The sequence below is a fragment of the Cupressus sempervirens genome, chromosome 7 (genome assembly GCF_028749045.1).
Source record: "Cupressus sempervirens isolate cs-2001-9-10 chromosome 7, ASM2874904v1, whole genome shotgun sequence".
In the NCBI taxonomy this organism is placed as follows: Eukaryota; Viridiplantae; Streptophyta; class Pinopsida; order Cupressales; family Cupressaceae; genus Cupressus; species Cupressus sempervirens.
In genome coordinates, this window is record NC_143124.1 from 417279727 (window position 1) to 417300950 (window position 21224).

General features: G+C 32.5%; 1 protein-coding gene across 2 annotated transcripts; it reads right to left on the bottom strand.

Moving 5' to 3' along the window:
- Positions 1-1229: 1229 nt before the first annotated feature.
- On the bottom strand, positions 1230-19513 carry LOC149547321 (omega-hydroxypalmitate O-feruloyl transferase-like). Of its 2 annotated transcripts, none has more exons than XM_089791597.1 (4): positions 19375-19513; positions 6593-7286; positions 3278-3629; positions 1230-2052 (listed from the first exon to the last, which is right to left on the bottom strand). In XM_089791597.1, the coding sequence occupies exons 2-4, from the start codon at positions 7028-7030 to the stop codon at positions 1556-1558; spliced, it is 1287 nt and encodes a 428-aa protein (XP_089647723.1). In that variant the 5' UTR covers positions 7031-7286; positions 19375-19513; the 3' UTR covers positions 1230-1555. The 2 variants fall into 2 exon arrangements, with proteins under 2 accessions (XP_089647723.1, XP_089647724.1); XM_089791598.1 differs by lacking the exon at positions 19375-19513 and adding an exon at positions 11471-11780.
- Between the last annotated feature and the right edge of the window lie 1711 nt (positions 19514-21224).

Genomic DNA, 21224 nt, shown 5'->3' on the forward strand with positions numbered 1-21224 from the left:
ATTTACATATGCCTATTCCGCTTGTATTCCTATTGCCAAATGGGCCCTTAATGTTTGGGTTAGGTTGTCTATTGAGAAGATGTAGAGAAGCATGTTTAGTTGGATGTTTAAATCTCTAGTTTTTTCTTGAATTAGTTTCATAAGGATAAAAATAATGACTGCTCACTACTACAAAATGTCACATACTATACAGTTATTACTAGTTGAATGTGTTGGCCCCTATACTAAAGTTTGAACTTTGATGTTATATTGTAACTAGTGTTTTGTTGGAAATACAATAGTTTTGGTTTCTAGAAGAAGTCTTTAGAAAGGTTTTGGTGTCTCTCTTTTGTGTGGTTGTTCTTACATTTATTCTTGTTAAGTGTGATAAATGCCATAATGTTATTGAAATTTATGAGACCATTGTGACCTCTTTCCTCATGTGGTTGATACTATGGTTAATGTAGGACATAATTTGCATTTCATATATTTGACATTCATTTTGTATTAAACTCTGTCTATGATTTTGGTATGATAGTGTGGGTTCCCTTTTAGTACTCCATTTGCACACTTTCCTCGGAAAACAATATTTCTTAGATGTAAGAGACAAATAACTACATTAAATTGGATATATATATATATATATATATATATATATATATATATATATATATATATATATATATATATATATATATATGCGTATGTAAATGTGTAAATTAATGAAGATACTAAAAGAATGAACCAAACTTCACACAATATGACGATACCTATTGTTATGTGTGTGTATTAAAATATACTAAATATAAACATAAAATTAAATGAGAAATGACATGATTATGTAAATTGTAATGATATAAGCTATATGTTCTAAGATGAAAATTAATATTTGAAAGTTTCTTATAACTGATTTGTTTTTAATTTGTGAACGTGTATTTTTTTGCTGTAATATGCTTTCTTGAATTAGCCTTGGATGTAAAATTTGTACTATTGAACACTCCGCAAATTCAGACCTCACATAAAATAAGGTATGCAACTACAATTCAACTTCAATCTAAAGCAAGTACACACCATACCAGGGCTAGTTAGCTAGTACTGAAAGTTTACATTAAGAATAACGTCATTATTATTAATTTGATTGGAATTGGCAAATGCATGTTTAAAATTAAAGCTATTTAACATTACTAATAATTTCGCCTTTTCACCATCTTTAATTCAACTTCATTCAAAAGCTTTTTCATCTCCGTACAGATAGCTACATTGAGGTTTATATTATTGATTTGATTGGAGTAGTCAAATGAATACTTAAACATTAAAATTACAATGGCAAAGTCCTGAGGATGCCCACAAAAGAAAACCAAACCAACAACAACAACATGCACACAGAAACAAGCTACACTAGCTGATTCCTCAGTACCATCTGACAAATTTCCACATATACACCATTTCGAAGCTTTCACACGGATGGTATGTTCCTCAACACTGAGGAAACTTGCTAGCATATACTCATTATATATTGTCTATATATCTATATATATTCTTCGAGATGAAAGACCTTTTTTATTTGGGTCTATAATCATTTTATATAATCTTCAAAGCGTTGCATTGCAGGGGGAGGAAGACCGAGGAGGACATTGATGCTCTTTCTCTCCTTCCCATGGGAGAGAAACAGAACAACTTCTCTTTCAGGAAGAGTCACTGGCCCAGTTTGTACAGGCTCCCCCCATCCAAAATCTGCAGTGTGGAATGATAGATGAGACCATGTTGTTATCAGAAGGGTTGCGGTCAGTGAGGGTTTTGCACGGTTTATTTCAAAGCAATCTATGGCGGACCTCATGTAATTGTCCGTGATCATGCCTATTCCCTTCTGAACAAGCTCCACTGCATAGGACAGATGCTTCTCCGCCAAATTCCCTGCCTTGGATAGACAATTTGTCAGAACGATCCCATTGCCAAAATACCCTTTGGGTAATGGGGGATCGAACCTTTTTCTCCCATCCACTGCAAAAAGAAGCTTGGTTTCTTGATTCGGTGCCATTTGCAGAGCCCTGCTTCTACACCTCCAGACATGGGCTGAGAAAGAGGAAAAGAGAAATCATATTAATGCTTACAAAATGACCAAAACAATCGATTGAGACCATAAAACTGAAATTATCTTAGAATGAGAAGAGTGATCGAGGTATTGCTGAAGGTCGATTCATAGTTCTGCCCAAATTGAACCTAGCTGAGAATTCTGTCTGAGCTAGTTGCTCCTCACAGACCAAATTTTAGAAGTTGGACTAACCTTCAAACAATTAACACACAATCTATGTAATATTGATGAGACAAATACACAAAAACACATAATCTATCTAATGTTAAATGAAATAAGCATATAAAATACATAATCGTTTTCAAAATCGGCAACTAGTAACACTATGAATGGATAAGCAAGAGATTATTTTCATAGCAAGTCAAATTGTATATTACTATCAGAATTTAATTGTGTAATTTTTTAGTTAAACTCATCAACTCATATTTCATGAATGGTAGCTCATGAATCAATGAACTTGACTCAAGAACTATGCAGTTAGCTCCTGATAACAATATCACAGCATTACGAAATTATAGAAAACTGTTATCTTTAACACTGCCTTCCACTCAATATTAAAAAAACATTGTTTGAAACTGGATCCATAGCCATGCCAAAATTGAATTCTGTCCGAGCTAATTACCTTTCACAGATTCAATTTTAAAAGTATGGATTGACCTTTGAACTGCTCCACCTTCATTTCAATTATGAAACAAGATCGAGAACAGTAGAGACATGTTCGCCAACAATAGGGTAGAACTTGAGAAAGTAGAAAAAGCAATAAAATCCTTCATATACTATGTGGAAGAACTACTAAACCATAAAAATAGTAAAATTGATGTGTGGAAGAACTAGTAAACTATAAAAATAGTTAAATTAATCATATCAGACATCCACAATCTACAATTCAATTGGGGTTGCTTTTAGAATATTTAGAACGTGTTTCAGTTTTTTATGAGCATTTCAAATCTCACATAGTTGATCCATCATGAGGAAAAAAGGAAGCTAATAATTTCTTTTCTTTTCTTTAGCTCTCTTTGAATCCATGGTATCCTGACCATGGACTATGAGGACTGATAAAAACCTAAGCACTGTAAAAACTACAGCTAATCTAAAATAGTCAAATGTTGATTTCAAAATAGGATGACTTGTTAAGAATGGAAAAGCAAAACAATGCCCCACCATATGAAAGTAATCGCCAAAATAACTAACTAAGAGAGTACTGACCTGAGAGAGCTTCGAATGTGGTGCATTTTTCCAGGGTTCCATCTTCCATTGCTGTTCTTTTAAGCTCTGCTAGTCTCTCTGGGCTGAAGCAAAAGGACCTGTATTCTAGCTCTGAATCCTCTGTGAAACTGGAGAGGTTTTCTATTTCAGAGAACTCGAGATGGGGATACTCTATCTTTGGAGGAGAGCGAGCTTGGAGCAAAGATCTATCCAAGTATGGAGGTATAGAAAGAGGGAGATCTCTGGATGTTTCTGACCAGGAATTCACAAACTCCATGGCTCCCAGCCCATCAAACATGCAGTGGTTCAATGCTAGTCCCAGAACAAATCCTCCACATTTAAATCTGGTCACCTGCTTGGAAGTTAAAACATATTTTCATAATCAATGTTCTTGTATTCTTATTTCTGATTTCGATTTGTATAACAATTTTTAACTATATTTTGAATCATACTAATGATCCATCATCATAATGCAAGAGAACCAAAGAAGAATAAAAATGACACAGAAAAATAAAAATGACACAAATTATATTAGCTATAAGCTACCATAATAGTATAATGGTATAATGAAATGTAATAATAATGTCTAATAATTTAATGATAGATTACTCATGAAATTCATCTTCAAAAACTTATACGATAAGATTGTAATAAACTGTTGATTCTAAGATTAGAAATGTGTCAAAACAGATAGCTATAAGAATACAATCCACAATGGATTAGATAGCACAATAGTAAAGCATGAGATTAAACGAATAATAAAAAAAACCTGAACTTGTTAAAAGTACAAATGCTTAGAGAAAAGGGCGGAGGAGATGAATTGTTTTTCCTAGACAAAAAGTATGATCATAGTCGAAACTTAAGATGACACCCAATTGGATCAACGAAGCCATCGTACTGGTGTAGAGGGCTAAGATTAATTTCTCTGAGTCAAATGTTTATATGATATTCCAGGGATGGAATAATCCCTGAGTCAGTGGAAGCATCAGATTTTCTGGTTTGAGACTGAGTACAGCCAAGTTCAATGGGGTGGGTGGTTTTATAAGCTTTCAAACAGTAAGCATTACAAACTGATACCAGAACTAAAGCAATGGTTGAACCTAAAATAAAGACATCACTAGCTGAATTAAAATGTGTCTATTAGAAGAAGTGCCTACAGTACAATGGTATTTTGTTAGCCTCTTTTCTAAAAGGTGTTTGATTGGAATCTATTCAAACTTAATACATAATAATAATTAATTTCAACAAATAATAAGACGAAAGGGATGGAAATTGCTATTCCAAGTAAGGCAACTGCTTGATCTAGAAACTTGCCTGTTCAAAAATTTAGAAATTTTGTGGGAATTTTTCCAACATTGATGCAAATCAGAAGTGGAATCTAAGAGATATGGTAGGGATTTCTGCAATGCTTAACAATCTTTTCTTATTCTCTTCCTCAAATTCAGACGACTGCTCAATGACACTTTTAGATGGTCCTTGATTTTGGGGTAAACTGATCTTAATCTTGAAAAACTGGACCAATAATTTTAATCTTATGACTGATGATATTACGGACTCTCTTGTGTGAGGAACTGCCAGAACTATCTTGGATGAAGAAGCTTTTAAACTCTTTTCAAACACTTTTAACAAAAGTCACAAAATTCAAGAGGCATTTGATCCTTGCTTGTTTTTGTGTTCTTCTGGAGAAAAACAAGGAGCTTCATCAAAGGTTACCCTTTGAATGTAGTCACCTGCTTGGAAGTTAAGATGCAATACGTGCTATGAGATTTTCACAATTCATGTTAATGTATTTTTATTTTTGAATTTGATTTTGGAACAATTTTTTATTTTTGAATCATACTACATGATCTATTATCATAGTGCAAGAAAATCAAGAAAAACAAATTGACACAAGTTATATTAGCTATAAACTACCATAATAGTATAATGAAATGTAATAGTAGTGCTGATTGGTAAAAAAAAAGGCATGTCTAATAATTCAATGATGGATTACTCAATGAAATTCCTCTCCAAAAGCTTACGCGAGGAGATTCTAGACAAAAAGTATGATCTTGATGTGAATTAGAAGTGGAATCTAAGAGAGAAGGTAGAGGTTGCTGCAATTTTTTCTTGTTCTCTTCCTCAAATTCAGATGACTGCTCAATGACACTTTTAGATGGTCCTTGATTTTGAGGGTAGAATGATCTTTATCTTGAAAAACTGGGCTACTAATTGTAATCTTACGAGTGATGATACTAGAGAAGTTCTTGTGTGGTTTTAACTGCCAGAACTATCTGGGATGAAGAAGCTTTTAAACTCATTCCAAACACTTTCAGACAAAAGTCACAAAATTCAAGAGGCATTTGGATCTTTCCTTCTTTTTGTGTTCTTCAGGAGAAAAACAAGGAGTTCCATCACAAGTTAACCTTTCCTCCAGGTATGGAGTTTGGTTGTAGCAGATTGTTTTTAATACTCTTATTATTTGTCACTATTGTTTTAAAGTGGGTCACACCAGTACTAGTTGCCCTAGAGATAAGAAAACACAACCTGTTTTGAGAAAAAAGAATCAAGTTGTTAGAAATTGTAATAAGATGAGGTTGATAAGTAGGAGTTATTTTTTTCAGTAAGTCAAATTGTGATATTGCTATCATGATTCATGCAAATTCTGTAGTTAAGTGCATTTGAGCTGGAGTAGTACTGAGATAAGTGACCTCTTGGGAAGTCCCAATACTTCACCTCTATGAGCATCACCTAGATCCAATGAGTGTTTAGTGTTCTATTCATTATCATGAGAGATGGATTCAGTGTCCACTACTTATTTGTGTCAATGAGTTTGAATCAAAAAATTATATGGTTGAATCTTGATAGCAATATTACAATGATGAAGTTGCTCAAAAGAATTTGAAAAATTGGATGTAACAAGATGTACACTTCTTCTAATGATTCAAGGTTGAATGGTACAGTTTCTCCTCGTGTCAAGAAAAGAAACTTGTGTGCTATTGAAGAAAAAATATTTCGTACAATTTGGCTTCAAAGATGGCTTTGGCTGAACTTTCATTGTTTCTCCTAATTGTCCTTTTTTATAAGCTGTAATGTGTTGCTTAATCTTTCTTTTCTGTAGAGGATCTGGGCCCTTCCAAAATTCCTGTTGAATTGAAAGTACTATAAAATGTAGAAAAAAGAAAACATATATTGTGTAAAACAGAGAAATTATTAGACGAGAGTCTACAATACAGGTAATTTGTGAACTTCTCATCTGGAAGGTCTTAAATTCAAATCTACTTAAACACATAATAATAATAATTAATCAAGACTTAGAGCAGAAATTGTTCCCACCTGTGCTGCAAGAGGAGGGATCTCCAAGATGTTTTTAGCGCCGGGAGTACTGTAAACAAGCCTTCCCAGAGTCGTTGGATCAGGTTTGCTTATATCCCCGAGATCTTCCAATCTACAATCTGCATCAGCTTCTACAAACAGTGCCCCCTCTGCATTACAGTCAACATTCAGCTTACCTTGTGGGCTTAATCCAATCCTCCCTGCAAGAGGGTAATAATGCACCAAAACCTTCCTCAGTGCTTCTTTGATCACCACAGCAGGGTCCTCCATTTTCATGTTTTCTACTGCATCATAGCAATAAACGGTCTGTACAATAACTGCTATATTCTGATCGAGGTTTGACAGATAATATACATGATTCTCTGTGGCTTCTGCAGGTTTAATGAGCTCAGGGTCTTGCAATTTCACCTCCAGCTTAGTCATTGATTCTGCACTCATGTTTTATAATGGTGCTTAATTCTTGCACGCCCTCAAATATTAAGAATTAGAGACCTGATATAATTACTCAATTATTATCTCTTTTCAAATAGGTTTTAGTAAATATTCTCCCCTGTTTTAGGGCATCGAATGGTGTTAATACAGACGGAGAAATCAAGCTGGGCAGCCTCCACGTTTTTCTGCTGATGACAATCTGCCCTTTTCTGCTCTATTTCTGTCCATATATGTTTGCAGATTCTCCAACAGCCAGCTTTTTCTGTCAATTAATTCAAACACATAGTCAGACTTCCAATAATAGGCATATGCCAACAGAACTTTTGATATTAAACAAGAAATACAGAGAACAAATCCAGAAATTGATATCCAATAACAATTCAGAAAGAATTTAATGATATGATCAAATATTGTCTAAAAAACAATCGTCATATAATGTTTGCTGTTAAAAAAATTGTCATATGGTCAATGCAGGAGCCCAAAGAAGGCAATCAAGTCAATTATGTGTGAATAAAAAATCAGATTCATTAATCATAAAAATTTATTGGTGAAGTATGCCGTGAAGTGAAAACAATCCTTAGAATTAGATTATATAATGACGCCTGCAGGAAGGTATTTAATGGTTGGAATGCAGAGTTAAGTAAATTTCTAGGTGGAACAAAAAAACAGGCCGAAGAACATGACTGAAAAGTGATCAATGTAATGGAGAACAATATGCAGACAAGTAAATTCTGGGTGAACAAAAATAATTCTATGACCCATGGATTTAACAATGATGAGTGCACTAGATTAAATTGTTGTGAAATATCCAGTCTAGTAAGTTCTGGGTGAAGAAGAAAACAAACCTAAGAACACAATTACAATATGATCAATAGAATTAAGTTAATTTATAAAATATGCAGAAAAATAAACTCTGTGATAGATAGAATAATGGATCAATGTGGCAGAGTAAATAATAGGTGAAATATGCCGTTTGTGTAAATTGTAAGATGATGGTGTTTTTTATCATTTATTTATTTTTAATCTAAGATTTACTTTTATCATTTATCAGATTTGTAGTATATTTAAAGATTAAGGAATAACTATTTTGTTATTTAAAATATTTTCTATTTTTATGATGTCTTTAAATATTGTATTGTTACATTTTTTATTTAAAAAATTAAATAAAATTTATTTATAAAAAAATTTAAAAAGGAATTGAATAGCTATCTATAATTGTATGTGGAACAAAAAGAGATCAATATTTTGTAAACGTTCTAATCTTTAAAAAAATCATAAATAGAAATTTTAAACAATATCAGTCTTGAATAAATAGAAAGTGATAAAGAGAAATCTACTAAAAAAATATAAAATATCTTTAAAAAATAAGACACATTTGAACTAATAAATATCTCAAAATATATTTGAATAATATGGTTCTTCCTGTGAGAATCTTGGCCTTGCTGGTATTAGGGGAGTGGCTCGTTGTAGTTCTGGGGATGTTAAATTTTTCTTCTCAGTTCATAAGGGTGATTATACTAACAATCTCATGGAAGCTCAGGCTATTTTATATGCTGTGGAACAGTGTTGCTTGCGGGGATGGAGTAAGATTATTTGTGAGTCTGATTCCCAAGTGGTGGTGAACATGCTTTCTTCGCAGGAGCTTGAGGATGTTAGTTGGCAGCTGGCCATTGTTGTTAAGCAGATTATTCTCTTCTCTACCTCTTTTCAGTTCATTAGGTTCACGTATATTCCTCGTGAATGGAACAGAGTTGCTGATTGTTTAGCCAAATGGGCTTTTAGTCATGATCCGGGTTGGAATATTAGGGATAGGAGGCAACTGTCCTTTGAGATGGTGCAAGAATTTGATGATCTTGTTGCTCAGAATCGAGCTCCTTGTTGAGCTCTCCTTGTTGTATTCCTTTCTGTCTTGATAAATTTTTACCCCTCATTTTCCTTAATAGAAAATATTAAGAAAAATAAATCAATTTTTTAAAATATTAGTTCAATGTAAACTTATTTAATGTAAATAATAAAAATAATAAAAGTAAAACATATTGCATCTCGCTAATAAAAATCTTATAATATATTTGAAATATATATCAATGTAATACTAAAAATGATTAATAATTAAAAAATAAAAATAAAATATTTATTTATACAAAGTGATTTAAATTTCTTTCATAAATAATATTAAGTTTACCATGCACTCCTTGTAATACATTGTAGTTGAAAAATACAAATGAAAAGTGAACGAGAGGGATGAAGTTAGGTATATGTCTTAAAAACATTGAATAACAATTGTGATGTGAATATCAGGATTTAACTGTGTGATTTTGAGTCAAACTCAATGACCCATGTTTCATGAGTAGTGATTCAACATGAATCCATCTCTCATGAGAATAAATGGAACACTTAGCACTCATTGGATTTAGGTGATGCTCATAGGGGTAAAGCACCGGGACTTCTCCGGAGGTCACCCATCCCAGTACTACTCCAACCTGAGCGCGCTTAACTACGGAGTTTCCTCTACAGTTAAACCCAAAGCTTGCAACCCCATTTGCAAAACCTTCACCAAGTGTTGTGCCTTATGAACCATTCATTAGTACTGGGATAGGTGACCTCCCGGGAAGTCCCGATGCTTCACCCCTGTGAGCATCACCTAGATCCAATGAGTGCTAAGTGTTCCATTTATTCTCATGAGAGATGGATTCATGTTGCATCACTACTCATGAAACATGGGTCATCGAGTTTGACTCAAAATCACACAGTTAAATCCTGATATTCACATCACAATTTGACTAGCTGTGGAAATCATCTCCTACTTATCAATTGATGAATGGTTCATAAGGCACAACACTTGGTGAAGGTTTTGCAAATGGGGTTGCAAGCTTTGGGTTTAACTATGGAGGAAACTCCGTAGTTAAGCGCGCTCAGGCTGGAGTAGTACTGGGATGGGTGACCTCCCGGGAAGTCCCGATGCTTCACCCCTGTGAGCATCACCTAGATCCAATGATTGCTAAGTGTTCCATTTATTCTCATGAGAGATGGATTCATGTTGAATCACTACTCATGAAACATGGGTCATTGAGTTTGACTCAAAATCACACAGTTAAATCTTGATATTCACATCACAATTTGACTAGCTGTGGAAATCATCTCCTACTTATCAATTGATGAGCTTAAGGGGTTTTCTAATGAATGGTTCATAAGGCACAACACTTGGTGAAGGTTTTGCAAATGGGGTTGCAAGCTTTGGGTTTAACTGTGGAGGAAACTTCGTAATTAAGCGCGCTCAGGTTGGAGTAGTACTGGGATGGGTGACCTCCCAGGAAGTCCCGGTGCTTCACCCCTGTGAGCATCACCTGGATCCAATGAGTGCTAAGTGTTCCATTTATTCTCATGAGAGATGGATTCATGTTGAATCACTACTCATGAAACATGGGTCATCGAGTTTGACTCAAAATCACACAGTTAAATCCTGATATTCACATCACAATTTGACTAGCTGTGGAAATCATCTCCTACTTATCAATTGATGAGCTTAAGGGGCTTTCTAATGAATGGTTCATAAGGCACAACACTTGGTGAAGGTTTTGCAAATGGGGTTGCAAGCTTTGGGTTTAACTGTGGAGGAAACTCCGTAGTTAAGCGCGCTCAGGCTGGAGTAGTACTGGGATTGGTGACCTCCTGGGAAGTCCCGGTGCTTCACCCCTGTGAGCATCACCTAGATCCAATGAGTGCTAAGTGTTCCATTTATTTTCATGAGAGATGGATTCATGTTGAATCACTACTTATGAAACATGGGTCATTGAGTTTGACTCAAAATCACACAGTTAAATCCTGATATTCACATCACAATTTGACTAGCTGTGGAAATCATCTCCTACTTATCAATTGATGAGCTTAAGGGGCTTTCTAATGAATGGTTCATAAGGCACAACACTTGGTGAAGGTTTTGCAAATGGGGTTGCAAGCTTTGGGTTTAAATGTGGAGGAAACTCCATAGTTAAGCGCACTCAGGCTAGAGTAGTACTGGGATGGGTGACCTCCCGGGAAGTCTTGGTGCTTCACCCCTGAGAGCATCACCTAGATCCAATGAGTGCTAAGTGTTCCATTTATTCTCATGAGAGATGGATTCATGTTGAATCACTACTCATGAAACATGGGTCATCGAGTTTGACTCAAAATCACACAGTTAAATCCTGATATTCACATCACAATTTGACTAGCTGTGGAAATCATCTCCAAGTAAATGAAAATAAATTAAAGACTTATAAGAGGAAGAGTAGGAAAGAATTGAATGACAAATTACTAAGTTTGGAACTACGTCGAGAGGGAATAAATCATACAGACATCCACAAAGATGTAAACAATTATAATAAAATGGCCATATTAAGTATGGCAAAATTCAACTTAATCTAGTTGAAATACTGAAGATGGTTTTTTAAGTATTTGAAAGCTTACCAATTCAATCCAAGACGACGTAAGCACCAGACCAATATAGAAATCTGTTGCGAACTTCAGAGAATGTATTCTATACAAGATTCTATTATTAAAACACACAACAAAAATTGCAGAACATAACAGATAAAATGAATGACTTGCAAGACACACAGTGAGATAATAATGAACGTATATGAAAAGAATACACCGTTATAGAGCAATTTAAGTATGAAACAAACAATATAGAAGATATCAGAGTTCTGAAGCATGCATTGAAGCTGAGATAAAAAAGATATAGCCGTGGCTAAATGCTGGCCTAGTTTGGCAGGAAATGGATTATAGTTGGGTAGCCATCTATTAATATAGCATTTATATGATATATCTGTAGGGTATTCTGTTTTCTTTGTACTTTTTCTTTTGAATATAATTTTACTTTCTTTTAGTTATTAAATTAGTGAATCAATATGAAAGGCTCACAAGTTACCGTTGTGTTGTAGACTCTTGTTTTTTCCTATAATAATATTATTATTTTTATTTAATATGAATATATTATTATATACAATAAGATGTTTATCTTAAAAATTATTATTGTTAGAGGAGAAAATTCAATTCTTATGTCTACAACTATTAGGATAACATGTACATAGCTTGGAGTGCTTCATAATATAAATTTGTCTGCCACAATTATAAAAGGTGAGCAAACTAATTATCTCATTATTTATATTGATGGATGGATTGTCAGAAGTTTATGATCATTGAAAGATCCATATAGATAGTAGTATAAATTTATGATATGATGAATATATAAGAATAAGTAAAAATTGTATTTCCAATTACTGTATCATTTATACTAGCACTTGCACTTGAAGGAGCAAGGGGTATGCCGATAGTGACATATTATTGTTTTTGTTAAACATTTAATATAAAATGAAAGGAAACTTAAAAGTTTGAAAAATAAATTAATCATTTATAGATATACATATCTAATAAATTCATATACATAAATAATTATAAAACTAAAATAAATGTAGAAGAGGTATAGAAAACACAAAGATAGTTTGATTGGTATATGTTTTGCTCACAAACTAAACTAAATCAGACAAAAAATAGTTGATGCTTGTAACTAATTTTTGTTTACAATTTTAATATAATGAATGAAGTAAAATAAAATGGTTAGGTTGTTTCTCGAACAAAAAGAAATGAATTCTTAAAAAATGTGATTTATTTTGCGACTTTGGGCATCTTCTTAGCATACATGTAATAGAAAAACTTTACTCAAAAGGGAAAGATGACCTTAAAATGCAAGCTAAATGTAGCCAATTAAAAAGTGATGAAGGGAATACATGTAAAGTCATATACAATAAGGGAAAGAATGATATTTTGTACCCTTTTACACTGTAGTGATAGTTGCTTCAATTGTGACTCTTCCTTTTCCCTAATAATTGTATGTGGATTTGTTTTTCATTAGATTGCATATTGATAAAAGGAGAATGGTGGTTCTATATGAAGTTTGTCTCGTGACTTAATTCTTGATATAGCCATAAAATTAAAACCTTGTCACATTCTATGTTACCAATATCAATTGGTGTTTTTTGAAGTGTTAATCCTTGAAATTTATGTATGATGAGTGCCCATGCCATGGATAGTGGTATTTTTCTACGATATCCCAAAGATATAGGTGTAATAGGTAAAATTTTTGGGTTATCTTGGTTCCAAGGTGGGTCTAAAAATATAATATAACGTTACATAAATTATTTGTGAGATTCATTTTTGTACTTAGAGAATCCCTAGACACAACCACACACTTCATTGGGATAACACACTCATAAGCTCCATAGAGATCATACAATCAATTAAATAACTTTTCAAAAAATCACCCTTTGGACATGATATTATGAAAATATTCAAGTTAATCATTTGTTTCTAATTAATTTTTAACAAGTATTTTAGATAAGGAAAAAAATAACTTGGAATGTGTTAATTCAATACTTATGCCTAGTGCTAGTCCAATTTGGAATCAAGGTCAACTCCAATGGTTGTAATATTCATCAAATCAATAAAATTGTGATATTTTACCTTGAAAGAATATTCAGCATATTTATTTATTAGTTTTAATTAAAAAAAATTAAATTACTCTCTTTTGGTATTTTTCTAAGTCATTCATTTTCCTTGATTTCATTCTCCTTCACCCACTCTTCCTCTCCTTTGTCCTTTGATCTTGGAGGGTCTTACATGTTCCTTCTTTCTAGATCATGTATACAATCTTATTCCTCACTCACTTCTTATTGATGGATTGTTTGGTGTGATCCACATTGATACAAAATATTTATAGTTGATTTAAAAAACAATCTATTCAATTTTACATAGATTTTGGAAAACTCATCTGATAACTAGAATAATTTGAATTTGCAAAGAGATCAAAGACAAGAGGCAAAAATGTAAAGTGTTGATTTTGTGGAAAGGATGAACATTCAAAGAGAAATTATCGATCTAACAAAAGGGCACAAAAAAAGTGTATAATAGTGACTAGTATGTAATAATTAACATTTCTTCTTGAGCCATCAAAGTACCTCTGACTGAACACATGTCAGATTGAAAATGAGTCCAAATATCATATTCTATGGATTTTCTATTAATTACCCCCATCCATATTGAACCCAATAATTTTAGGCATATAATTTAATACAAGGATGTATCTGTTAATGTGTCAATTTATACATATTCTCCATAGGAAAATCTAATTGGGTGTCTAAACCTAAGAGTAACTTCACACCTTTGTGAGACTCATATGATGTGGTGCTAAAAACCTTAGTTACAAAAAAGATCATCACTTTACTAGAAATCTCTAGACATTATGAACTCGAGGTAAAACCTAAGTAATGGAACACTGATCACTATTATGACTACCATAGAAACAAAGGTCATAAAACTAAAAATTGCATAGAATTAAAGCATAAAGTCCAAAACATTATTAATGATGGGATAGTTTATGTTGAAACCTCTAAAGACTTATCCAATGGGGATGGTATTATAGACTGATATGATGATGATGATATTCTTGAGTGAATTCAAATTGTTGGACTCATGTCTAGTAGTAGTTCCCTTGCAACCTCCACTTATTCCAATACTCATGCATCTCCCAAAACATCAAGGCTTTCAACATGGCTCTATGAAACAAAAACCCTAATGGTTTTCATATGGACTATGTGTACTCTCAAGGGCCAATTCTAAAAGAAGCCCAAGCGAATCTGCATTTGGCTTTAAACCTTTTCAATGCTTATAATATCAAAGATCCTAAACCTTTATGTATTACCACATCTATCATGTCTACTTCAAGAAATCATTCATTGCCTCTTCAAGGGATTATTATGCAACCCCAAGATACTCCCTTGTCATTAGAGCCGACTTCATGTCAAGAGGACTATCAAATTGATGAAGAAAATATTATCAAGAAAGATCAAGATAAAGATCCCTTTGTATCCTTCCAAAATGTCATCCCTCCATCTCAAGAAAAACATATCCCTCCAAGGTCATATGTCTTGTCCATCTCCCAAGCACTTGATCAAGGTATCACTTCAATTGAACTTACAGAAAACTGTGAGAAAATTTATCTTCCTATGCTATAAAAAGAGCCTTGTCAAGATTAATGTATCCCCTCATTTCCTTGATCTACTTCTTCTTATCCATCTCATAAATCTCCTATTCTTCCTAAGCCATTGCATAAGAATAAGTACCATCAAAATTCAAGTGCTCATGTCTAAGATATTTCTCCTATCATAGATATGCATAAGCCTGTTAGTAACCTTGGTCATGTTTCTCACTCTAAAGATGTTGATATCCCTACCCATAAGAAAATTTTAAAATAATTATTACTAACTCTGTAGAAACTAAGAAATTTAATCACTAGTCAAGACATAAAATTCAAAAAGCATCACAATAGTACTTAGCCTACTACCAAGTATTGACAAGAAAAAAAAAGCCTAGAGAAGCCTTTATTAGTGGTGTTCATATTTGTTAGATGCATCAAAGAATTTGACATTTAGAGGTAGTAGTGTGATATAAGCAATGCTAAAAAAATATTGAAGTGAATAGAACAAATTATATTAATGTCCAAGAATATCTAAGACAATAAATAATAAAGTGAGAATCAATGGAAGAAAGGAGAGGGAAGTAATGGTAGAGACTCGTGTAGAAAAATAAAATTCTCAAGTATGAGAATGGAATATAAAAAGCATCAATCAAATAAAGACAATGGAAATAAAATACACCACATTTTTTGGAGCAATCTTATAGTTTAATATCACAAACTTGATGAGCTAGAGTGCAAATATCTTTATCTAGATGAGTAACTCATCAACACATTATGAGTATTTTATAATTAATTAGTGTTACATTCAAATCAATATATAACTTGAACGTAATGTTTGAAAATCATATCATATGTGAAAAATTGAATAATGAGTAAAGAAATAAATAAACATATAATTAATTTATTACACATGCTAAAAAGAAGTTAAAGCTATTAGGTTAAAGTTATTTTTTAATTTTCATGAAGATACAATTGTTACCCAATTAGTCATTGTATTTTAGAACATTGACAATTTATATAGTCAAATTTGTCAAGTGGTTAGATTTGAATCAATATATAACACATGTATATAGCAAATGTTTAATGTTAGCATGTGCACTAGCTAATAAGTTCATATGGAATTGTATTGACAATAGATCCGGTCACCTTAAGTAGTCTCGATTGTCTTAATTTGTGATAACATTTAGAAATTGTATCATGTTTTCAGCGAAGCAAAAATACCAAGGCCTACGAATGAGTCAAGTGACATGGATAAAATATTGAATAGCATTATAAGGACTTAGAATAAGAGATATTTGGATGTGAATGTCCAAATTGAATATGTATTAATAATAACTTCAATGATTATTGAATGTTAATGTCAAGTGAATACCAATTAATAATGATTTCGATGTAAAGTGACTTATCATGTTATTGTCAAGTCATGATATTTGGAATTAAAGAAACATAACTAACAAGTGGTTATATGCATGAAGGCAAATTGTAACATTTATGGGAAGGACATTTTGATCTAACAAAAACATAGATGTGATTGGTCAATTCAAATACTAACATTTATGACAAATTAAATATGAATGGAGTTAAACTTTATACAAAGTTTAAATTGAAACTCTGTATCCTCTAGTATTGTGCTCTAGCCATTGGAGAACAATATAAAAGACTCATTCATTTAATTTAGTTTTTTAACTTTGACGTTCTTCTATTTTGTATGCCAGAGAAGACAATGCTGATGGGAAATCTACAAAGTTGCCCCATCAGCAATGATTAGGATTACAAACAACATACACAAAGAAATAGTTAAACAAACAATGACCAAGTAGAGCCAATTGCATTAAAGGAAAATGGGTGGCTGTCATATATTGCATGGTACTCATTGCATTTAAGCCACTTACAAACGTCGATGTCAAAATTTAGGCTGGGCATTCCAGACAGTTAGCCCGTTTGGTTGTGGGAATATAAAAATGGGAATAGGAATACTTATCTTGGAATTCTTATTCTCGAATAGAAAATGGGGTTATGTATTCCTATTCTTGTTTGGTTCACCCAGAATTTGATGCGGGATTCATGGACTCAAAAATTTATGTTTTCTAAAATAAACAAAAATTAGAATAGGAATACGTATTCCTATTCCACCTATGTAGGTGGAATAGAAAATGCTCATTTTTGGGCTAAAATTGGAATACGTATTCCAATTTTATTCCTATTCCAATTTCGATTTGGTGCATCCAAACAGAGAATTAGAGTTTTCAAGAATATACATATGCTTATTCCACTTGTGGTATATTGCACTTGTCAATCCATACACAAACGTGTGGTGAAAGAAATCTAAAAATGTTGTATTTCTATACTTCTGCCCAAAGAATAAAAAGTAAACATCTAGATTGTTAGATTAAATACTGTGTCCAAACCATTTACGATGACTTTAGAGGTTTCAAAGTTCTCAATATAATGCCAAATTATAAGCTCCATTCCTCTATATATGCAGACCTATTCAAGAATTTGAAAAGCCAACATATTTACACGTAAAGAACTAGTTTTTAACTTCTAATCTGTCGATAAAGGACAATGGTCGCTTCCTTCAATATGAACAGAGACTATATAAAGAGGTCTCAAGATACTAATCATGATTTTCATATGTTGACTCTCTGTTTTACCTGTCAATAGAATCACCACACATCTATTTTAGTCTAGCACCATGATTCTCCGAATAATTTATAGTGTGTACCAATGTGCAACAGGAAACGCTCAACCAAAACATGGAAGAGTGTTGGAAAGTCAATCTAAAAGACCTCAATTTTAATGATCACCTACAACCATTACCTATGGAGAGAATTCGAAAAACCTTACCTCAAACAATCAACATTTTCTGTCACAAGATGGCTTCTCATGATGACATAAATCTGAATTCAATATCAGATGATAAATAAAATTTATGGTCCCAAGAAGGATCAGCAACGTTGACCTGGGCTAAGAAATAATATGTGAATATCGAGATTTTGCCAAACAACCCTGTATCTCTTTAAAGCTTCACCGATTATTGCACTATGGCTCTGTTCACGCCTAAATATTACCTCTGGTATAAGATGTAGCTAAATAAATAGACAAGAAATATACCCATTTAAGCTAGCCTGATACTCTGATAAAGCCCACGCCAGGTTTCCAAGCCCTCACCTAGAGGTTATTGTGTCCCCAAATCAAGAGTAAAAATAAACTTTAAACATGGTGGTGCCTAAAACAAAGCGTCACAAGTTCCTTGTCCATCAACAACACCTAAATCTGTCAAGAGCGACTGATGTTAATGATAAGCAAGAGAATGTTGTCCATTTTTAGGTGGCATGGGTCCTTTATTCTCTTCCATGGGTTGAAGAAGAAGGGTGCAAGATGGGAGATGAAGTCATGGTTGAAATTATGCTGGTACAGGAATCTAACACAACATTTGTACTTTTAAGTCTCAGCAATTTATTGTTCCTTTTGCCAAATAATACACTATCGATTCAATAGACAGGCGGCAGACCTGCTAAATAAAAGCTTTCGGGTAGTAACAATAAACTGTACGTATTACACTTCTATTTTTGCTGGATTCTTCTTTACATATAAAAGGCAATCCATCAGAAGATTTCAGCAATCAAGGCAATCCATCAGAATTTTTTTAGTGATCATTCATAGATTCGTTGAGATTTTTAACTTTAGTGTGGGTGATTTTATATGTGATTGCAAAAGGATCTTCATTTATTGTTTGATAAGTAGTTTCAGTTGAGACTAAAACAATCAATGGTATATGTTTGAACGGACAGGGTTTTCTGAAATGCTCACCTATAATAGCCTATCGGCTAATTAGATATAAAGATTAGAAAAATCAGAAACTATGCTTACTAAAAGATAATAAGACCATTTAGATTGCATCATATTTAAAGAATACCAATACTAATTATCTACAAGATGATACAATATGCCAAAAACTATTAGTAAAAGCACAATCTAAAATCTAATAAAATATTATAGAAACAAAAAAAAAAACCTTTCAAGTACTAAACAATTGTTATGCGAAAGAATGAAACTCATGGGTAAGATCACTTTTTAATACTAAGTATCATAATAAAAACTCTAAAGGAATCACTAAGAAAATTATGATAAAACTAATTAAAATAACAAGAATTCTTGAGCGATCAGCACTAACGTGATACCCAGAATAGTTAGGATAAAAGCAATAAGATCAATGAGAATTATTAAACTATCAGTACTACCTTCAAACCCATGGAAACTGTATTAGAATTCTGATATAAAACACTGAGGACTACAAAGAAAACAAAGACATGTAGATTTTTTTCTCCCATACCTTACAATAGATTAAACTGTCTATTTCCATTTATTGCAACTGTGTCATTCTTTCAAGAGGCTCTTTCTTTATGATCCTCTCAGTATTCCCTTTGTATCTCTCACAAGCATACTCATATAGTTCAAATAGTACCCATAAATGATTGAAATGCAAGTAAAGTAATGGAGTACGTGTAAATGTTTGATATGATGGTTGACCAATAGATGAAATTTTTTGTATAGAGTAAGGACATGCAAGCCAAGACATAAGTGCCTGGCATGGAAAACATTGATTTCATTAAGAATGACATTTTGGGTCTACCTAACTTTGAACGATGTTTTTAAAGCTCCTTTCCATTGTGACATGTGGGATTTTCAACTAAAACAAAACATTACTGAGATTGAAGTCCTAAGTAGGTGATGACCTTAACAGACAGTTGCTGTTTTGGGTGATATTGGGTTACTGTTTCTGTCTCTCTACAACATGATGTGATATGTAGTTCAGACTTATGGTTTTTGTTATGTTTTTCACAATGACAGCAATGTTTCATCAATAATCGGACCCAAACCAATTATTAGAAAATGTATATGAATTTAAACTATTCATAACTTAATATTAATGTTTATTTCCTTCGATTTAGGAAAAGATACTTTCATCATATAAAAGTTTGCTTAACTACCACAAGTCACTTGTGTATTGTATCATTTTAAGCAAGTTACAGAGAAATATTTTCTACCAATTGACTAATGGTATTCTATAATTTTTTAATTTAAAGGAAAGATATTTTCTATCAATTGAATAGTGGTATTCTATGATTGGTTCGTAGGGAAAACAAATGCAAGGGATTTGTATTACATCGAGAAGTTAATATCAAACATTCAAAAATGAAAAAAATGTAGGGTTGCAGTTTCAAGAAAAACTAGTATATTATATATTAGAAATATGTATCAAGCTTCATATTTATTATTATTATTATCAAAATATTGAAATTTGGAGAATTGCACATTTAAGGAAAAGTTAAGAAGCGTGACCAAGAGTAAAAAATAAATGTGGTGGATAGTTGTCAATGCATTTTGGATTTAAGTGTTGTTGAGTTGTTTGTTAATGAATTGGTCTTAGTTTCTTTCTTTGTCCTTTGTTTGTGAGATGAATATTTCTTGTTGAAGGTTAATATACGCTGGGATTTTACCACATTTGTAAGTTTCATTTTTATATCTTTTGATTTTCATATATAGAATAGGAGTTCAAGATTTTACTTTTATTTAAAAAAAATTAAAAGTGAGAGTTCAAAGAAAGCGTAATTATTTAATATATTAAAGAAGCGTTATTCAGCTTTTTCTCAAGTTATTTTGGATTAAGATTAAGTTTGTCATCTACTTAAAAAGAAGATATTGTATCTTACAAAAATGTGATCTTTCTACTAAAAGTAGATTATCTCTCTGAAAAATGTGAGAATATTTTTGTTTCTTTAATAGAGTATTTTAAGTGATTTTTTAAAGATTTGATTATCTTCAATTTAAAATTGAATTTTTGTGTAAGAAATGTAAGGTGTAATATGTTAATAGTACAAATTGCTCCTCACACCCACACCCCACTTTGTCATAAAATTGAGACTCAACTCATTATTTTTCCTTGTTCCTACTAAAATCCCCCCCCTTAGTGTTTTCTGTTAAAGGATTTGACAGATCTGAAACAATATAAGAATAAACATTATATGTTGAAACAAAAGAAGAATACTCATAGAACATAGATAACACATAGATTTAACGTGGTTCACCCAAAACCTAGGCTATATCCACCTACATAGTCTTCAACCTTTCTATTATCCAACAAAACCATACACCAACATTACAATACATTATGCATCTCAA

What these genes read in the sequence shown, in the direction of transcription:
- LOC149547321 (XM_089791597.1), bottom strand. Translation starts at nt 7,030, where the DNA reads ATGAGTGCAGAATCAATGACTAAGCTGGAGGTGAAATTGCAAGACCCT. An exon ending in TCCCTCCTCTTGCAGCACAG is followed by an intron (nt 3,630 to 6,592) that starts GTGGGAACAATT and finishes ACTTCCAAGCAG; the next exon opens with GTGACCAGATTTAAATGTGG. An exon ending in CACATTCGAAGCTCTCTCAG is followed by an intron (nt 2,053 to 3,277) that starts GTCAGTACTCTC and finishes CCTCTTTCTCAG; the next exon opens with CCCATGTCTGGAGGTGTAGA.